The sequence below is a fragment of the Harpegnathos saltator genome, unplaced genomic scaffold (assembly GCF_003227715.2).
Source record: "Harpegnathos saltator strain DR-91 unplaced genomic scaffold, Hsal_v8.6 scaffold51, whole genome shotgun sequence".
NCBI lineage: Eukaryota > Metazoa > Arthropoda > Insecta > Hymenoptera > Formicidae > Harpegnathos > Harpegnathos saltator.
In genome coordinates, this window is record NW_020230327.1 from 635,131 (window position 1) to 656,370 (window position 21,240).

General features: G+C 46.6%; 1 protein-coding gene and 1 long non-coding RNA gene across 2 annotated transcripts; both read right to left on the reverse strand.

Moving 5' to 3' along the window:
- Nucleotides 1-8,143: 8,143 nt before the first annotated feature.
- LOC112589453 (uncharacterized) lies at nt 8,144-11,407 on the reverse strand. The gene is made up of 3 exons (XR_003113562.1): nt 11,328-11,407; nt 8,906-8,961; nt 8,144-8,254 (listed from the first exon to the last, which is right to left on the reverse strand). It is a non-coding gene; the product is annotated as an uncharacterized LOC112589453 (long non-coding RNA).
- LOC112588036 (histone-lysine N-methyltransferase SETMAR-like) lies at nt 9,449-10,712 on the reverse strand. The gene has a single exon (XM_011146522.3). It carries the CDS (start codon nt 10,542-10,544, stop codon nt 9,513-9,515), a length of 1,032 nt encoding a protein of 343 aa, XP_011144824.1. The 5' UTR covers nt 10,545-10,712; the 3' UTR covers nt 9,449-9,512.
- Nucleotides 11,408-21,240: the final 9,833 nt, after the last annotated feature.

Here is a 21,240-nt window from a genome sequence, read left to right on the forward strand (position 1 = left end):
GTAACGTAAAAAAGATTTATCGGTCGGCATGTCGGTGTTAGAAATCGAGTTGATAATACTTTGGGCTGTTTAGCTGTAGATTGTGTCATTTATTTCTCGGATATTTAACGGTGTTGGCGATTCGCAAACGATAAGCAGAGTTATCGATTTCTCAGCGTTATTAACGTTATAAAATGTATCCGTTTTTCTCGCGTCAATCGCGAGATTTATCTTTCCCATCGTCGTTGTCCGCCTCGTGTCAACATTTCGGCTCGTTTGCTTGTATTTTCGACGAGACGTTCGCGATACCGCTTTTCCCCAGAAGATAACGGCCGGCGAGAAGAAGAACACGAGCAAGTCCGAGCGCCGTGTTTTCCTCCGCAATTCTAGCGGCCCCGCTCCCGTCCGTCGTACTGATGTACTCGGAAATTATTCATGAAATTTTCCGAAGGACAAGGTAAACTTTCCGACTCTCTCTCTCTCTCTCTCTCTCTCTCTCTCTCTCTCTCTCTCTCTCTCTCTCTCTCTCTCTCTCTCTCTCTCTCTCTGCTCGCCACTCGAAAGGTTTCGAAAATACGTGGGCGTTGCCCGGCGTGCCTCTACGCGCGGAAATCAAAGGAAAACTTTTCGCCCGCCCCGTCAATTCGTCGACGTATTTATTCTCGTGGTCGCCTTTAATTTTCTAACGGACCATTAACGATCCGTTCACTCGATGCTGATTGCTGACATTTGAGCGACATTTTAATCACTGGTCGCCCGGGGGGGGGGGGTGGAAGGCACATTAAATGAATATTTGGTGCAACGCAGTCGCGCTAATAAGATCCGAGAACGAAGAAGTCGTTTCAGAACAAGTATGCTCCTCGGGATTAACTTCAATTAGAACTACTCCCCGATTTCTTGTCGGCTTCGCAAATAATTACCTCGGGACAGATCAAAGGAACACTAATTACGTGGTGTGTGCTATAAATTGCCTTTTCTTTTTTTATCGGTAACGCAGACTCGAACGAAAGTGTGCGGCTATGGACCGCTTTGGACTGAAATTTTACGATATCGGAAACGATGAATTTCAAGCGAGACTGATTTGCTATTTCTAGATCCGGTAGGTGATATGTCGATATTTTCTCGATATTCTCAGATATACCGAATATCTAGTTAAATCCTCGACATTTTACAGATTTATATTCTGTATATTTAACCGTGTTGTGTTGCGTCTCTCTCTCTCTCTCTCTCTCTCTCCTCATCCGCATATCAACCGTAAGTGACGAAGCATTCGAGGGTCACAAGTTTGTCGCGAGCACTCGACGATCGCACTCTTGAACTCTCTCCGCTTATGTTACCTCAGCATATTTACACGGCCGTTTTATAGATGGCTTTTCCCGCATGCGATCCTCTCTCTCTCTCTTATCGTAGATTTCAGCAAGCGTCCTGCCTCGGCGTTTGTAAGAGCCATCCGTTCGGCAAGCCCGCGAAATGCACATTCACCTACGGTCTCGGACAGCAAACTGATAATTGTGATCGTCCATGCGGAAGGATTAATTTCCGCCTTTTCGTAGGTTTACACGGCGAAACAAATCGCGAAACACCTTCTGGTGGCATACAGTTGACCGAGTCGCCCGTCCAGTCGCCGCTTCTCTCAGCTTAATATCACAGGGCACTGCGACTGTGGAACTGTCTCGAGTTGCGCGTGTGAGCGAAATAGCCGGTACGTAAAGTCCATTATTGTATACGGGGTGTATCGCGGATTGTTTGTTACGTACCTCCGAAGATATCGAAGAAAGCTGTTGAAGCTTATCAAGAGGCGCCGACGATTCCTCACGCGTTGAATACGCGTTTCGTAATAAAAAGGGCGCCGAGAAATACTTAGCGTAGAATACTTTACGCGCGTGATGTTTGAAGGATCTTTGAAACTTTAGAGTCACGATTGATAGTTGAGGAAAGAGAGAAAAGATTCGAGGGAAAATTACAAAGTTGGAAGGAAGCAACGACGGCTAATTAAATCCGTTCGCTCTGAAATTTCTCGAGAAATCCATAGTGCGACATGGTCGTTTCGGGACACCCTGTACTTTGTCGCTATAATTTTCGCTCACAGCGAAAGGACGGGAAGGGTGAGTTGTGCTGTCGACGATGGCGAAAGCGTATGTGCTCCCGCTGGGAAGGGTTGGTCGTTGCGCAGTTAGGTTACCGGCCCTCCTCCGCTTTCGCTTGGAAGATGAGACTGTGCGAAATGGAAAGAGCGCTCTTTGGGGAAAGATTTCGAAGGAATCCGGGATTCCCTGCGGTTACGTCGACTGACGTCGACATCTGTCGAAGTGCGACCATTTCTCCAGCTTGAAACGATTCGAGATCACATCGATATGCTGCGAGCGTAATTAGATTTGAAAACCTTGTTATATAATGCGCCCAGAGATTCTGTCATTATTAAGGAAAGATATTTTAATATCGCACTAAACAATTATATTACATTAAGATAGGTATGAAATGTCCATGTAATATTTATATAAATATCAAATTTATATTATCTCTTCACATTGAGAAGAAACAACTTTGAAAAAGCAATTTAATAATATTTCCATGACAGAGTGTAGTAACTTTGAAAAGTGAGATTGAATATCAAACTAAATGTTAATTATCTAATTACATATATAGCGGTGAAAAAAATTATCGTGGCTATAATATATAGCACGAAAATGTATCTCGTTAGAATTAAGTTAAATTATTCTTAACCTAATCCGGAAACGTAGCTTGATTGAGGGCCCATCTTTTATGAGGAGAAACGGCAAAACTGTGTGTGTGTGTGTGTGTGTGTGTGTGTATGATACAACGTAACGTTAACCGACAAACGTGAATTAGTAAAATGCATCTTCTCTCGTATAGACGTATAGAAGTTCGTTCATTCATTCATCATGGCGTTTTCTCTCACTCTCGAGTTAATATCGAGTAAAAATTGCTATTTTATATTGAATTACATAGCGCAATGTCGGGTCTGTGCGCAAGCGAGAATACGGCGCGGATAAAAGGTCTCTACTTCTCATCGATCGCGCTTTTGTTCACGGAAGTTACATCGAAATAATACGCGCGATGTGTATAGCGATGTTTACATTGCAACGACGCTACAACGACGGAAACCCTTTTTAACATGCATAAAATACATTCACAGTTTACGTTCTCAATCCCGCAAGATGGGACCAACGGAAAATGGCCAAGTGCGAGGAATACTTAATAGCGCTTTGACACACAGCGCGATGTCATAATTTCTTTTTTTTATAATTATATCTTGAATGCATAGAGCGGGGCAGAAATGCAGTTAACAAGTTGAGAAAAACGTTCAATAAGAATACGGTGAAATAAAAATGGCAAAATGGCGCGACAGAGAGAGAGAGAGAGAGAGAGAGAGAGAGAGAGAGAGAGAGAGAGAGAGAGAGAGAATCACGGACGTATGAATTTAATCGTTTCGTCTTTTGTATCCTTTCCAGACGAATAGGGAGGAGAGAGGGAGAGAGAGAGAAAGAGAGATCTATAACGGGCGTGTAGTAATGAAGTGTTCTTTTCGAGGATATTTCTTTTATTCATTGACACATCGCGAAGCTACGGCTTTGATATCACGACGAAAGTCAATTAAGCGGGATGCAATTGCATCCACGATGAAAATTCTTCAGCGACACGAGGGAGATAAATGGCGAACGGGTGGAGATTCGAGAAAAATTCAAGGCGAAGCGTGTTTACGTTCCCCGCGGATTTACAAGCCGGCCGAGAATTGCAGAAATCAAGAGATACCTCGCCACTCTCGCTTAATTAACTTCCGCGTCTCTCCCGGAGAGATGCCGCGCGCGACGTAACGTTTGCGCGCGAACGATTTTCCCGATTAAGCTCGCGATTAAAGTCACGTTGCGATAAGATGGGAAACGCGATGTGATGGGAGGCACAGAGAGAGAGAGAGAGAGAGAGAGAGAGAGAGAGAGTGTGTGTGTGTATTTAGTGCCTCTATAAAATCGCGAGAGAAGTAAACGCTCAGAGCCGCTTCGGGCCGTCGAAGAAAAGTAATTGAAAGGAAGAAACGGGGACAATGAGAGAGAGAGAGAGAGAGAGAGAGAGAGAGAGAGAGGCGGAGGCAAAAGAGACGAGAAGGTGGTCGGAGGGGGGCTAAGGTAGGGGGATGAGGAGAGAGCTCGGGAAAGAGTGAGGAGCGAAAAGGGTGTAGTCGAAACGACGGAGAGGGGAGAGTGAGAGTTCGCAAGGGGCAGCCACTGCAATGAAAACACTGTAGAGAGAATATTAAAGAGCCGAGTGCTCGGAACAACTGAAAACGCTCTTGTCCGATGAGGGTGTTTCCTGTAAAGTTTGCCGAGCGCGCTCGCGCTCGCACGCCGTGCGCGAGTATACCGCCCGCGGAACGCGGGAAACTCCTCTGGAATGACTGTGTGGGCGATGAAAATCGAGGCTAGGGTAGGTACAGAGGGTAGGCGAGAGCGAGAAGAGAGAGGCGGCGGCGGCGGCGAGTTGCGCAGCGCTCGGTTTGGCGGCAGATACCGGCGAATAATGAACGTCGGCGAGCTTAAAGCTCTCGCGCACGAAACGTAGCCTACTAGCGGCTGCGGAGGACGCGTTGTTCCGGGCGATAAGCCGCCGCCACCCCCTAGTAGAGAGGATAGGCGGAGGCGTTCTAGGAGCGCACTTTATGAGCTCGACAACAAGTGAATTTTACGCTGAATATCGTGGCTTCGCCGCGTGAATCACACCGGGCGTTTTAAAGCAGCCCGCGCCGCGCGTTGCTGACGATCGTCGCAACGAACGATTGCTTGAGGAGTCGCAACGAACGAAGCGTGTAGTCGTTTCGTTCCGTTCCGTTCCGTTCCGTTCGAGTCGTTCTCCCCGTTGTGTTATCTCACTCGGTGTCGCGTTGGGTGTATCGGACAAGTATGGACAAGTCTGTAATCTCAAATCAGCGCTCGAGTGATCAGCTCTCGAGTCGCGCGTCGCGCAAAGCCTGCATCTCGGCTGACTCGGCTGACTTTGACACGCGACAGCGAACGCAGAGCGCGGTTAATCAGTTTCGACTGAGAAATGCAATAAGCAATAAAGATGTCCGTGTCGCGATTTCGCGACGACTGTATTTTCGTTATCGCCGACCGGGATCTAACGGTCGTAACTTTGCTTGTTGTTTGGATTCCACGAGACGGGGGGGGGAGGGACAATCGCGCGCGCACTATTCTCTATCCCCCGGCAAGAGTAATAATGTGTGCGGCGGGGGAGGGCGGGCGGGTTGGTCAGAGGGTGGATGGCGAAATAGACGCCGGTGGCGAGAGCGCGTGCGGAGGTCGAGATGAAAGCTGAAAAGGGATGAGAAAGGATGGTAAGAGAGCTAACGTGGTCTCCTAATGGACGCCAAATAGGACAATGTTACACTAAAGCACGACATACAGGCTATATAAGCCATCTTCGCCGTTCCTTCTCCCTCTCGCTCTCGCACATTTCTCCCTTCAGACCGACGTTTCCGGTACACCCTCCCGTGAATGGAGCTCTACATGTCACCGCGTGATCCTACAAATGACTCGTAAAACAAGTTCGCCTTGGGAAGATTCGTTCCGAGATTATCGACCGTCCAAAGTTGATTTCGTCGAGTCCTCGAAAATTCTCTCAAAGGGCTTTCTACCGCGATAACGATCCCGAGCGTGTGATACGAATTGATTCGACCTGATCCTGAGGTGACGATAGGATCGGCGAAGCGGACAAACTGTGCGAACGCGTGGGAGGGCAACGGAGGGGGAGAGGATGTAAATCACTCGACATTACTAGGTCGGCCGGTGCGTATCGAGACGCAAACGTACAGATTTTTTACGGCGAGAGCACATTGAGAGGCGAAGAAGGAAGGAAAGGGGGAACATTTATTTAAATCGGACCTTTCTCGCAAATTGAAAGTAGTTGCGCGACGTAAATTAACGATAGAACAGTGACGAAGAAGAAAGATTCGGAATAATTTATCGCCCAGCATAATTTCAAACGACGTAAGCTCTCGGGGAGAAATTTCAAAATTGCCGAACACTTTGGCGCTAAATGTGCTTCTCGCGCGCGCGCGCGCGCGCGCGAGGGAGGAATAAGAAGAAGAAGAAGAAAGAGAAAGAGAGAGGCAACTTTAATCCGGCAGTCGAAATAAATCCGGCTGATTCCGCGGAACGCGAGTCGAAGTCTGAGGCGCCTCGCCGTTTCGAGACGTTCTACGTAATAATGTCGTTTCGAGTGGCTCTCCTTATCGAGGGTCGTCCGGCCACTTAAAATCGAGTTACACGCAGAGTCCCTCGTCGGCGCTGGCGCTGGCGCTCCCTCGCTTTGGCCGATTCGCAGAAAGCGACGCTGAACGAGAGCGACGCTGAAAAAGACGCCTACGAGAGTCTCGTCGATTCGGAAATAGGCAGGGCGAGAAAAGCGGGAAACGAGCGGGGCGCGTCTCGACCGAAGCCGGTGGCGAAGGAACGAGCGAGCGAGCGAGCGAGAGAGAGAGAGAGAGAGAGAGAGAGAGAGAGAGAGAGAGAGAGAGAGAGAGAGAGAGAGAGAGAGAGAGAGAGAAAGAGAGAGAGAGAGAGAGAGGAGCTTCTCGTCGCCGCGCGAGCGGGAACGATCTCATGAGAACGGTGTGGATTATCGCGCCGGTCGAATTTAAATGGCCCTTCCCGCCAGGCGGCGGAAGGGGCGAGTTTAATCGAATCAATCGAATCCAATTAAAGGCGCCCTCGAGTGCGAGACTCGACTGCGCTTTCCGCTCTGAGTCTCGTAAGGCGTAACGGCTAACCATTCCGAAGCTCCGGATCCTAAACGGATGCGAAGGGACGCGGCGGGATACGGTCTGAACGTGAGGAGGGAAAGAAAAGTGGCGGGGGAGGGAGAACTTAGGGGAGGCAAGGGGAAGCTCCTTGCTCGAAGGAGCTTTTCGCTGTCTCGAAAGAGAGACATGAGAGACGGCCCGCACGTCCGGCAGGATAAAGGGAGTTTCATGATGGGATGTGACGGTGACTGAAGGTGATTTCTCGCGGCAAGATTTACGCCGGTCGCGATGACGTGAGTATCGCGGTATCGATACTGCCTATCAATGGGGAATTTGTCTTGATTAATAGGGGGTTGTCGCAGTTGTTCTTTATTCCGGCTCGATTGTGTCGGAACTCTCTGCGTTGTCTTGTATTTGTCGACGGATGGAATAAAAGTAACCATAAAGATCTATTGTTTCTCTCTTTTATCGTTTGAGGAATTTATTTGTTTCCGTGAGAAAGAATCATTTTCCCTTTCTCTCTCTCTCTCTCTCTCTCTCTCTCCGAACAATTATACTTAATATTTCATTTACCGCGCGTAATCACGTTACTTATGTCTGACGTTTCTATCGCTCGGGGGATCCCATTTCGCACTGTTGTGTCTCGACGAATTCTTTCCTTCTCGTATCCTATGGCCACTCAACGTTACCCGTAATTATCCGCCGTTGAGAAGTCGGTGCGTGCACTTTCTTAAATTACTTTTGTTTTATCAGAGTTACATTTCATCACTGCACGTTCGTTTGTTATCTTTAGTCAATTTTATATAAATGGAATAGCAATATATATATATATATATATATATATATATATAGTTGGATAGATTTTATCAAACTAAAAATAATAAATAGTCAGCAGAATAGTGACATTTCTCTTTCATCATCTTGGTTTGATTTAGCATCTTGGTTAAGTAGAGACTTTGATCCAGAAACAAATCTCGTTTCTTGTCAAAATAATTTACGATGTTCGGAAAGGTGTTGCGAATCGGCGAAGCTTTAGCGCAGCTTTTTCCGATACGCACGACCGACGCATATCAGCCTCTGATAAATTGCCACGTTGCTAATTAATCCTTACGGTATTAACAACGCGCAGCGTCGTACCGCACGCGCACGCTTTGCGCCGCGACGCTTTACGTTCACGTCGAGTCCCTCTTCTCGCGCACTGCACGTGACGTCGATGCTTCCTCCGGCGCGAGGTGTACGTGCAAAACTTAGCGGCGCCGGTGCATTTTTAATTATTAATTAACGCCGCGTGCGCGTACGCGCGCGCGCGCGCGTGGCGGGTAATACCTCGGCTTAAAAGTTGCCGCGCGTAAACTCGTGCGGCGCGAGTCGCTGGTGCGAAAGCGCGGCACCTCTCGTCGTAAGGCCCTCGTTAACCATCCGGCATCGCTGTTAACTGTTAAATCCGCTCTAGCCCTGTATTTTTTTCTCCGCCCTCCGCAATTTTCTCACTTTGTCCTTCTCGACCCAGTTGTTGTCCTGGAAAATGAGAAGAATGAGACGGTCTGATAGTCTGATAGATCTTGTACATTTCTAAACAAAGCTGGATATATATTGTACGTTTCTTATAAATTTTGCACAGAGATTGGCGGATGTTTTATTGGTCGAATTGGCGATTTTTTGATTGTAATTTATGATTAATGAATAAGAATTAAAAGACGTTACGCAGTTACGTAGTAACATTACATAGTAGCGAGCGACTTAATCTTAGGTGTAATTCGCGGTGAAACGCGGCTTATTCCGCGCACTTGATGGTGTCGGTATCCGGGAATTCTGTCCGTGGCAAATGCTGTATGAACGTGAAGCAGGATCCGTGCAATTTACATATCTTGACCAAATTGCAGATGGACCGAGTCCAACCGAGATTTTGAGATTATTCGCTTATCTTCAGCGCCGATTTTCGCGCTTACGGGATATCGGCAAATTTCTCGCGATTGAAAGTTTGTATAAAGTTTTGGCAAATAGATTTTATTAATTTAGAAATTGTAGGAAAGAGGAGGGGGGGGCCAAGAATCATAAAATGATGTTTTACAACGATACTTGCTTACGATCGTTGTTGCGCGGATGGTATTGGAAGTCTCTCTGAGAAATCGGTTATTAAATTTGTACGCCGCTTCTAAACAAACTTACCCTCGAAATGAGCGACGAAAGCAAGAGTGCGGAAGCGCTCTCCTCTGATTACGCTCCTGCAAAAAGGAAGCTCTTTAATAATCTGAAATGCGGAGAGGAATTTTATACTAGAGAGAACCCGAAGATCCTGTTATCGATTCGTCGAGAGAGAGAGAGAGAGAGAGAGAGAGAGAGAGAGAGAGAGAGAGAGAAATATATAGATGGAGAGAAAAGGAGTGAGAAGGAGAGGGCGGAGAGGGATATTAATATTTTATAAAGCGACTAGTAAGTAGATGATGGGTTCTCGTCTCTTTATTCGAGATGCGAGAAGGCAGCAAAATATCACTTTTAGCATTAGCTGCTGTGCAGCTATGCTGCAAATGGAAGACAACGTCGGGACTTTTTCGATTCATGATGCATCGGAAAGAATTAGCATTTGGGTTATTACTTGGTGAAACTTGATTATATCTTTAGGTCGATCGGTTATTTTTCTTTTGTAATATATTGATATATATGTCAATCGCGCGCGACTGTATTTTTTTACGTTGATTATATTAGGGGGACCGGAAAGTAATGTCGCTTTCTTACATTAAATTCAAACGAATAAATTTTTAATAAGTCTTTATTTTTAATCAATAATATAATCACCCTCGTTATCAACAACCTTTTGCCATCTAGTGTGCAAATTTTCAATACCGGACCGATAAAAATCAATTGGTTTTTGAGTAAAATATCTCGAGATGGCATTTTGGACATCATCCAAATTTTCAAATTTTTTGCCACTAAGAAAATGTTGTAGGGATCGGAATAAATGGAAATCCGAGGGTGCGATATCGGGCGAATATGGTGGGTGAGGCAGTACCTCCCACCCCAATTCATTAATTTTTTCCAGTGTTCGCTTTGCACAGTGCGGTCTCGCATTGTCGTGTTGCAGAATGACGCCCTTTCTGTTGACAATCGCCGGATACTTTTCGATTAAAGATTGGTTCACTCGATCCAATTGTTCACAATAAAGGTCTGCATTAACAGTTTGTCCAAGTTTCAGCACTTCAAAGTGAACAATTCCGCGAATACTCCACCAAACACACAGAAGCGCCTTTTTGGGATGTAAACCCGGCTTCGCAGTACTTCGTGGTGATTCGTTTGAAGAGAGCCACTGCCTTTTGCGTTTTGGATTATCATATAGGACCCATTTTTCGTCTCCAGTGATCAAACGATCAAAAAACGGTTCTGTATGGTGGCGTTGAAGCAATACGTTGCATATGATGGATCGGTTGGCTTTGTTCTCTTCGGACAGATTATGGGGGACCCAAACACCTGCTTTGCTTATTTTTCCAATCTGCTGTAAATGTTTCTGGATGGTCGACCAAGGTTGGTTAAGGGTGTTTGACAGTTCCTCGATTGTTTGACATGGATTTGCTTCCACTTTTGCCCTTAGCATGTCGTTGTCTAATGTTGTTGGTCTTCCTGATCGATAGGAGTCAGAGAGATCAAAATTACCGGATCTGAACTTGGAAAACCATCTTTGGCATTTACGAACGTCTAATGCACTTGGATAAACATCGCAAATGTTTTTGGTCGCAACTGTTGCGTTACTACCCTTGCGAAACTCAAAAAGCATACAATGCCGAATATGCTCTTCTGGTATTTGGCTAGCCATTTCACCCCAAATTACAAAAAAAGAGTTTAATATTGAATTATTTAGAAGTGAACAAGTCACAATAACCTTAAAATGACTTTGGCACGCCTTCGAGATACACAATGAGCTGACAAATGACAATCAAATATCGACATGCGCAGAAACGACATTACTTTCCGGTCCCCCTAATATTTATGTTGACGACATCGTGTACATCTTGAAGTGATTCGATTCCGCAAAGTTCCAAAGTAACTGTTTGCTCATCACATCGTTGTACACTTGAAAAATTTTAGATAATCTGTGCTCGAGCAGCACACTTTGGCAAAGTTGCGCGGTATAGCGAATGTTAGCAGATCGACCGTTGAAAATCCACTTTGGCCACTTTTGACTTTCGACAAAATGCGCAACAAACTTATTCCCGTTACACGCACGCAAGACACGAAGTGAGATATGGCTGATATTGCCTGTGCCATCTCTCGTGTCTTTCAAGTGCAGCGGAATGTAAGGAGAAAATCGAATCGCGAAAGTCGCATTTTTAAAAGGCAACCGACGACCTAAGAAGGCGAAATGCGGAAATTGCGAAACATCACTTATCCTTTACGTCCTTGCGAGGTTTGCGAATTATATTTTCGCTCTCGACTATATCACTTTCACTTTGCGAACTACATCTCGTAGTTCGAATTTATTCAACGATGCACCCTTCGGGCTATAAATAAGCGCCTGTCCAACTCGTTAAAACTAGTGCTGCCAATCTTTTTATCTTTAGTAGTCACAGACTGTTTTTAATCTATAATATTTAATTACGGTCAATTATCTCCTGTTCCGAGTAATTTCCGATCCGCACGGTTAATCGTGTTTGTAACTCCCGCAAGCTGCTCTTTGCAGATTACACTCTGTCGAAAGATACGCGGAAATGCGCATTCCTTGCGATTCTTTGATACTTGAGGTGGTCGCGGAGGAAGCTCGGTTTAAATAGGGACTCGGAGGAGGAGGAGGAGGAGGAGGAGGAGGAGGAGGAGGCGGTGGTCGCGCGCAAAGCCGCTATCGGCACGTCGTCGCGCGTCGTCTATGTACGTATTCCCGCGTTCACGCATTAAATTCTCTCGATCCGCCGAGCAGAATCATCCGATAGGCGTTGGAGCGTGCGGCATCCGACTTTGCGTTCGCGTATTCTCGCGAAAATATAAAAGCCCCCCGGTCTTGTCTTTGTGCCCCGTGCGAGTTAAAAGATTGACGTCGAATGCCGCGACGTGACAGGGACGTATGTCAGCGACCGTCGCAAAAACGCATGTGGATCGCGCTTATGAGTGCTTTCGGCCGATCATTTTGCAAGCGACTCCGTCGCGCGGAGTCTCGCCAGTCGCTGAAAGCTGCAAATCGCTCCGCGCAGCGAAAAGATTCAGGTTAAATCAAGGATTATGGTTGTTTTTTCTCGCTTTGATTGATTCTTAAGTATCGTTGATGAAAATATCTGTCATTTTTGTACCTTTACAAATTTTTTAAATACAACTTTTACGGGCGAGATGAAATTGTGATTTCTGAAAATTTTACCCTCTCTATCACTTGTGTCCTTTTACCATTACAAGAGAAAAAGAAAGAAAATAGCGATTCTTCGAAAAGAAAACGTTCTCTCGTGAAAACTCGAGAGTCTCGATATAAAATGAATTTCGAACGTTAAAATATGAATCATGAATAGAAACACAGAGTAAATATTCGGATCACGACTGTGCTGTTTCGTAATATTGACACAGAATCGCACGTCCAGATTGTACGGTTGGACGATCAGGTGTGGTTATACATTGCCACACCGAGTTTGGCGCTTGCGAGTTTCCGCATTGCGATGCAACAGCGTTACCGCGCGTTAAGTTTGCTCGAACGGTTGCTACGAGATTGCAGTTAGCTAAGAATCACGCGCGACGACGAGCGTCGCGACTGGAAGCGATCATGACGATCCTCGCGCGAGCGAGCGAGAGTTCCATCAGCGAGATAGTTGCGAACACAATAGAGCAGCACAAGCGAGTCGCGCGAAGATTTTTCGTTATAAATAACATGAGAGAGAGAGAGAGAGAGAGAGAGAGAGAGAGAGAGAGAGAGAGAGAGAGAGAGAGAGAGAGAGAGAGAGAGAGAGAGAGAGAGAGAGAGCGAGCGAGCGAGCGAGGTTGCCGACCTCGTCGCTCTCTTCCTTCGCGCTTCCGTCGTCTCGTCCCGCTTTATTTTTAATGCACGCGCGAAAGCTCCCGTCACACGTGCTCCGACCGCGTCGCATTGTGCCCCGATGCGTTAAGATCTCTCTCGATGTAATATGGAGGCGTTGGCCGTTTTTCTATGCCAACGACAATGTCGATTCGAACGATTATTATGCTCGGTTCTGCGGAAGCGAGCGCGCGACCCTTCGAACCGGAAATGGCGCCCGTGTCTGGGCTGGACGTAAACCACGTGAACGTAAATTACTTTTACGATTACGTCCGACTCGCGACGCGTAGTGCTCTTGTAGCCTCTGCCCCTTGCCCCTTGCCCCTTGTCGCTGCCGCGACGCATACGCTCCTCATCCGAAGGAAAGAATTACTTCGCTTTATGGCTCCTGGGGCATTTCGAAAGGGCGCTATATTTTGCGCATGCTTATCGCTACTAAAGAAGGGAAAGAGGAAGATAATTGGACGAGAAACACGGGACGGAAAGAGGAGACAGAGGCGAGACCGCAGAAGCGGCGAGAACTCCGAACAAAAACGAGCGGAAATGTCTAAAGCGAAACAACATTATATCGCGAATTACCTATTATCGATGGCCGAATGCAAGTTTAATTATCACTGAATCAATATTACTTGTTAGCGGCAAAGTCGGCGATATTATTTCACGTGTCTCGCTGTTTACTTAGAGCGAGATTAACGCAGTCGTGAGTTAACCACACGTATCATTATCGTGATTCCCTTTTACAAGCTGCTGCCCATGCTCCACCGATAATATTTACCGTTCTCGTATTACGCTCGTCGCTAATTTACACGTTTGCCTGCATAATTGATCGCATTTATCAAGTACGCTCTTTTCGCGAAGCGCACCACGGGCGGGCGCGCGCGCGCGGGGGGCTTCGGTACGTTAAGTATTAATTAACGAGATACTGCAACCGACGTCGCCACTGCGCCGAGCCGCCGCTGGAAAATGAGTTTCTAACGCGATCATTATGCGAAAGGAAAACTCGTGCGCGCGCGCGCGCTGAGCGCACCGGTTAAGCCCGCTCTCCTCCGTCCCCCTTTCGCCCTCGTACTATCAGTGAAACATCAAATTTACAGCAACTTAAATATTGTAATAAGCGAAAATGTGCGACGCGCGCCCAGCCAGCGAAGCAATTTCCGTACGTGTTCGGCGCAGACTGCTTTCCATATAGACACGCTCTCTCGCACATGCCGGCAAAGTTTCGATTTCACTCCTTGTACTTACTACAGCCTCTTGGCAACCACCCCTGTCTGCCAACGTTTGTCGCTTTCTCTCTCTCTCTCTCTCTCTCTCTCTCTCTCTCACACTCACATTCTGCCGAGGTTCACTCACACGATCAAAAGTACGAGAAGTAGCCGGCACGGATTGTGTGACGGCAAGAGCGACTCGTCGCTGGGAAGGTACAAGCGACGGAGATGGTGGGAAGAGGGAAAAACAGGAGCGGTACATGACTGGCGAAAGTAGAGAGGACAGGCAAAGTTGCCTATAGGGGCGTTGCGAGGAGCGAGAACCTCTAGAAAGAGAGAGGGATGTAAGAGATAGCGACACCCTCGTGAACACGGAGGGGTGTGTTACGATCGAATCCATCTCCTCACTTCCGACGGAAATTGCAGATGGCAAATATGCCGGAAAGATAAACGTTTAAATTAATTATCGCTCTCGAGTTGGACGGACCCTTGCTACTGTGCGATTGTTTAAATCAAACTGTTTTTAATTGCGCGCGATCAGCCGACGAGACAGCTCGCGAGCGGTTTTAATCGACAAAATTACGACGGTGAGCTCGGCGAAAGTTCGCCAACTCCGTCTCGCGCCGCGGGGAAACCTCGGGGAAGGTTATCGAGGTGGAGAGACCTCAGGCGGCTCGTGGCGCTGACAAGAGCGAGAGAGAGCGAGACAAATCAGTGGACGGCGACGAGCGGGAAGAACGCGGCGATGGGCTTTCGTCGAGATACGTGATAAATATCGACGGATGTGTGTCGCGACTGTATATCGGGAGAAGAGAGCAACCGAAATGACGATTTGTTACCGGTTGCCGCGCTACCACCACGTGGCAAGCATTCGACGACGTGCAACGGGTGTTTGAGCAATACTAACGTCGTCTCGTTCTCTCTCTCTCTCTCTCTCTCTCTCTCTCTCTCTCTCTCTCCCCCCCTCCCTCTCCCCCTCTGCCCCCTCGCCCTCTTCTCTCGTGGCGAAAGTATTCGCAAAGTATGCGAAACTTGCTCTCGGCGTGGCTGCAAAGTCGTGTCGGCGATCGAATCGGTCGGCTGATATATATGAAACGGAAGCGCGCGATCAAAGCTATGAAACTTTCGGATGCATCTTGAAAAAGTAGCCCGCGCCGCCGCAATCGTATTTTGGAGAGGCTAAGTACTTTGGTATTTTTTTATTTACGAGCTTCTTGTTTCCAGCAATCTTTTTTGATTTTGCACTTCAGCGAGCAAGATTAGGAAGTAGCGTCTCTTCGTTCGCTCGTATTTTTATTCTTGAGCTTTATCTAGGTCGTAACGCCAGGGACACGTAGGAGGACAGTGTTCTCCTTAGCTTTATCTGAAATTATGATAAAAATGCAACGGTCGAAAATACGGCGGTAACTTTGATCGAATTACATCGAGTACGCGTATTACGGTGCGACACGGGCAGTGCTCGACGCGTATTGTGTTGTGTTTACGACGGTGTCGAATCGAAGGATCGGTTGTTCAAATGACTGTGTTATGAATCGCACTGTGTGTCGCAATTTTGCGTCCATGATGCGTTGACGTTTAAATAGAGCGATGTTTCCGCTTTCCGCGAGCTCGCGTGTTCGTCGGATGCTTTGCGTGTTGCGCGAAAAACACACGCGAAATCGCGATCACCTTGTTATTGACGAGAGTTATTAGGAAACTTGTGTTTCTCTCTGAATTTCTGCGTGTGTACGAACGTATTAATATCTTAGATAAATATCGGCTCTCGTGACATTGACGATTGTCTCGGAATTATCTTTTCGTGCAATAATGCGGAATGAATGCATAGTTTGCTGAAAAATAATTACTCCGCGCGACGAAAATATACGATAAGTTTACAATTTCGTTACTATAAAATCGTTACCAAAATAGTTACGGTAAAATATCGTGAAAAGGCACCGGTAGCTCTCGTTTCATCGCCGTCATTTGTATTTTTTCGTTTTGTTTATCATTTTTATCATTTCACTTGTTTGTTTCATCATTTTATCATTACTTTTGTATATTTTACACACACGCACCTACGTATGTTGTGTATATATATTTTTATTACATGTTTTTTTACATCTTTTTCGTTATTTATACTCTCCGTCACTGTGTAGCTTCGGTCTATTCTTTTCTCGTATATTTCACTGGTCATTCGATCGAGAGTTCTCTGGATTTTCCTCTCCGCTTTTCAGATTTGCGATGTGTTCCCTTGCAAACAAAAAAGCTCCGTGCCACGGGTGTAATATCCTACTCGAGGCACCCCCAATCGTAACTCGCTTGTTGGAGGCCCTCTCGAGCCTTGTAATTTGCCGGATACTCCGTATCTTTCCCAGCGAGCCACCGCTTGTTTCCTCTCGAGCGTCCACTCTCTGGCGCTCGTCGGCCACGTAGTAATTACCCTTTCGAGGTATCCTCAATTATCGCGCGGGCCACTCTCTCGCGCGCGCGCGCGCGCGCGCGCGATCCGTTCGAAGGCCACCCACTTAACCTTGCGAGTAATCCCACTACGGTAGACTCCCTCCCGATCGATCGTTCTCGCCGGCCTCCCTCGATCCTTCAATTATCTTTCCGTCGAAAATCTCGCTTGATTCATCATAGCGTCGGATCAGGGTCTGCTTTTTCCCCGCTCCTTTCGGTACAACTATTTTGTTAATATTTACATTTCCCATTTATGGATTTTTACCGGTAACGTATCCTTTTCCCGCCGGAACGAAGGGGTGCTACCGGGCTTCTCTGTCTCTCGCGTTGTCTCTCGCGGTACGTTTAATTAATTCCGATTTACCTTCGAACCGCCCCTCCCCCGCCGCTCTATCCCGGCACTGCGAGCGGAGTACGTTCGATCAATGATTTTTGATATATTGCCTCTCTCGGCCGTGCTGCGACCGCAGACGACAGCGCATTATATTGTCGGCGGGGTGCGCGGCCCCGATTAATTCGATTGCGTGAGATCGCGCCGCGAATTTCAAAGCTCCCAAATGTCGCTCTCTCTCTCTCTCTCTCTCTCTCTCTCTCTCTCGCGATACGCGATAAAAAAAAAAATGCCGGATTGCAGGGGCTTATGAATCCCTTTCGGATCTCGTTGATTTTTAGTCTCGTCAGAAGTTTTTCGAGGACCAAATGCAATCGGGTGTTGATTTTCGGACGAGTGCGATTCTGTGCGGTAATTCTGCCGCGCGGAAATCGTAACAATACATTTCAACGACGGAATAAATTATTACAGATTTTTGATTTTGCGGCGCGATAATACGAAATGTTTGTTCGTATTTTACGATTTTATCATAATTATTAATGATATCGCCGGGAAATTATTGTACTGTGCACCGTTCGTACGACAACGTCAGTGTTTATTTATAAATTTCCATCGGGAGAAAAAATTAAAGTCCCCGTAAGTATTCCAAAAGAATAGTTGTGTTGTTTCGAGCAAATGATAATTCCGCGAAAATTGTCGACGAAATTCAGATTGCTCCTCTCGATGCCCGGTAAGAAAATGATAAACCGCATCAGCACAGACTCCTCGAATAAGGACAAAGAGTTTTTCCTTGTACTTTACGGAAGCCCTTTACTCCCGTATAGGCCGATACTCCCGTTGAGTTTTGCAGTTTTATTTTTGCGCGACATGATGATCTTACGACGTCAACTAAAACTTTGCAAAAGCACGGCGTTTTAAAAAGACCGCTATAATGGCAACTGACGCGTTGGCAATTAAAATGCAAAATGTCACTCTTAATGGAGAATGTTGTACCTCTTTAGTCTTCAGTCAAGTGTAAATTGCAAATATACGTTAAAGAAAATCTCGAGATGGAAATTGTCGAGAATAAAGGAGTGCCGGAGGAGTCGAAATTCGGGCTGGTACACATAGACCGCCATTGTTTGACAAGTAATTATACGTACACAGTCTCACGCCTTAGGATCGAACAGAAATCTCGCAAGTGCCGATTGGTCTTACATTTAACATTTACAGTGCTCCTTGGATCACGTATGCAACCTTGATTATATATCAGCCTTTATCTCTCTCTTGTTGTTATTATATAGGATTCAAGTTTAAATCTACATGGGCAGATACGTCATTATTGGACACACAAGTGTTATCTTTACAAGATGAGATGAGTTTGCGACAGGACGGGATTTTTTTTTCTCCGCGGAATAGTGTGCGATTCAGTTTTAATAAAATTTTACGTAGTTGACTTTGTAATTCGGAATTAATGCGGTGACATCCGAAGCCTCGCTACTCCGTAACTTTTGCACTGCGCGACGTGTTCGTGAGCGATGGTGTGAGTGAGCATGAATAATTCAACATTCCTACAAATCGCTTCTTATTCGTGAAACTTTGCTATCGATTATATTATGCCGCGTGAGCTGCGAGCCTTCTAACGATGTCGTATTCATCAAATCCACATCCGATTGCGACTGTGGATTTGCAAAAATTACCCGTACAGAGTCTGCTCTATGTTGAATCACTGACTACTTGCCAGACTTTCGATATCGAGCTGTTAGTGTGTGGTCCAACGTTCAATTCTGCTCTTCGAATAATAATTTGGCTCAACGTTGGAAATCAATTCTTAGTCGTACGTCGTCAATCAATTCCTTGTGTAGTATTTGACGTCGACTGTATTGAAGTTACACCGCTTTCTCTCTCTCTCTCTCTCTCTCTCTCTCTCTCTCTCTCTCTAATCGAAAGTGGGGGGGAAGGAGGAAGGGAGGTTTTCTCTATATTATAGAGTTCTCCGGGGCGGGCAAGACGCGCAGGGGTTGGGAGAGATCGCCTTGAATCGTCTATTGAGAAATTTCAGAAACATTCGAAAACGCAAAATCCATATATCACGTTGCTTTATGGGATTGTATGGCCGGGTCATAGAAATAAATATGTCGGTTCGTGCGCCACCGTACAGCAGCGATCGATTTATCGATTTAGCGACGCATTCAGCAACGTTAACTGTACCGTAAGAACCGTAAAGTTTCACAGTTCGTTGAGGAGCGACGCTTTTCGCTACGCTTTTCGCGCTCAATAAACAGCGTTAATTTATTCCAACACGGAAAGAAGCTTGGCGATCGATCGATGGGCCAGTGGCACGAGGACGAAACGCGAGCGTAACTTTCGTTAAGTGGACGCTGGAAAGTCGGTTTTCCCATTTTTTTCGTCTTCCTCGCGTACTGAGCGTACGAGACTGTGTCTCGTCGTCGCTTATTTACGGTCGCGGCGGTCATTCTCGCTCGTACACGAAATTACGGGACCGTGCTCAGCGGCGGCGGGGTACAGCCACGATAGTATCGTAAATAAGCTCACTTTCGAAGGTCGCCGCGAGACACGTGAAAGCACTTTCACGTGGAATCGGTTGCGAAGTCGCGCCACTTAATTTCCTTCGTATCGTGCGACGCACTTTTATTCTAATAAGGCTCGCAGAGACGAAGAGCGGAGTGAGCCGCGCAGCGAGCGCATTTGAACGCTCATTTAAACGCTCGCGTGCTGCTTATGCCTGCATTCGGATGTAATTAGCTCAAATTTTTGAAACGAAAGCTCGCAAAGAGCCGCGTTATTTATAACGTACGGTCGCGCTGCGTCTTCCGCGCTATATCGCGAGATTTGCGACGGACGCGCATATACAAGCAAGCCAAGATTAATAGGAAAATTCTTTGCGAGACTGCAAGACATTTTCGCGAGGAAAACTCGTCCATATCTCTCTTTTCTTCGCAAAACGTCACGGGGTACACAAATAATAACCGCGATCTATCGAATTCTCGTCACCGCGCGTGGCAGAGGAGGGAGGGAGGGAGGGGACGGACCGTTAAGAGTGACGTACGAGAGAGAGAGAGAGAGAGAGAGAGAGAGAGAGAGAGAGAGAGAGAGAGAGAGAGAGAGAGAGAGAGAGAGAGAGCACGCGTACGTTATTGAAACACATTTCCCGATAACGTCAAAATGTTCTGCATATCCAAGGGACTTTGAATCTTCGACGCGCGGGACACGCAAGAATTATTCGTGATGTATTATCGCGACAATCCACAATTACGTCGGTCCCCAAGGATGAGAAAAACGCACGGCGCTTTGAAAGAGATTTATTATACGACGTCCGCTGCACCGCGGGGCAGCTTTTTTCGCGGCGTGGACTCCAATGAGAGTAAAATCTCTTTGACGTTTCTGAGCTCTCCACCACACGACGTCCATTCGCGTTATACGCGATACGTGACCCCCAGCGAGAAATTAGAGTCTGTTTTTCGCAAAGACCGCTCGTTTAAACTTGTTCGCTTAAGCTCAAGTTGAGTTTACTTTTTCGGTATTTCAGCGCACGGCTTTTAGCCACTAACGTATTTAACATTGAATTCTAACCAACGACTATTGGGCAATGAGAGGAAGACGTTCCAAAAGATATCAGGTGTCGAGAATTAGTCATACATACGCATCGCGTTGAGATTGTCGAGACAAATTGTCGAAAAAGTATTGATTTTTGCCAGGGAGTAGTCGCGATGCAAATCAAGTCCGCAAACCCGTCATTGAAATTTCTGTCGTCACTTTGGTCGGTCGTCACCTTGCTCATTCTACACAACATAACGACGTTTCCGAATTATATCCGCATAAATTTGCAACAAGACGACGCTCGCAGCGTCGTCGCAATTCACATTGTAATTGTTAATCGCTGAGCTCGTCTCGCAATTCACGATGACGGCGCGGCGAACTTGCTTCGTTATTGCTTGTTCGAAAATCTCCATTTCGTCGCAGCGCGCTCGTTCGACGCTGTTTCGCCGTTTAAAGGCGAGCGAGCCCGCGCGTGAACTTTCAGCCCTCTTAAAAGCTGCAGTCGTGTGTCTTGTTTGAACTTTTGCGCGACAGCTGGCCCTCTCGCGGGTCAGCGAATGACGGAAGTATCTTTATGGGTAGAGGAAGTATCCGCGCGTCGATTCTCGTTGTGTGTCGCGGCAAGCATCTGCTGCCAAATTCGCAATGGACTTGCACGGACTTTCGCCGTTTGCGAAATTCGACTATCTACTTTGTGCGCCTGAAAAGTCTGCGAGAGTTTGGTACGGGATTCTTCGCGTGGAACGGCTAGATTCAATGGTACACCGTCGTGAAAGATAAATTTATTTAACCGTTGGACTTCCACACGAGAAACCTCCCCCCCCTCTCTTTCTCTCTCTCTCTCTCTCTCTCTCTCTCTCATCCCGAAAATAATTTTTGCTTTTATAATTTTATACAAGAAAACCTTTATCGGGGATCATTGTGATTTTTGTGAGCCGAATTGATGCTTAATAATTACAATGTGAAGTGTCTTTTACTATTGGGATTTTTAGTCAATCCCCCGTTAAAT

What these genes read in the sequence shown, in the direction of transcription:
- LOC112588036 (XM_011146522.3), bottom strand. Translation starts at nt 10,544, where the DNA reads ATGGCTAGCCAAATACCAGAAGAGCATATTCGGCATTGTATGCTTTTT.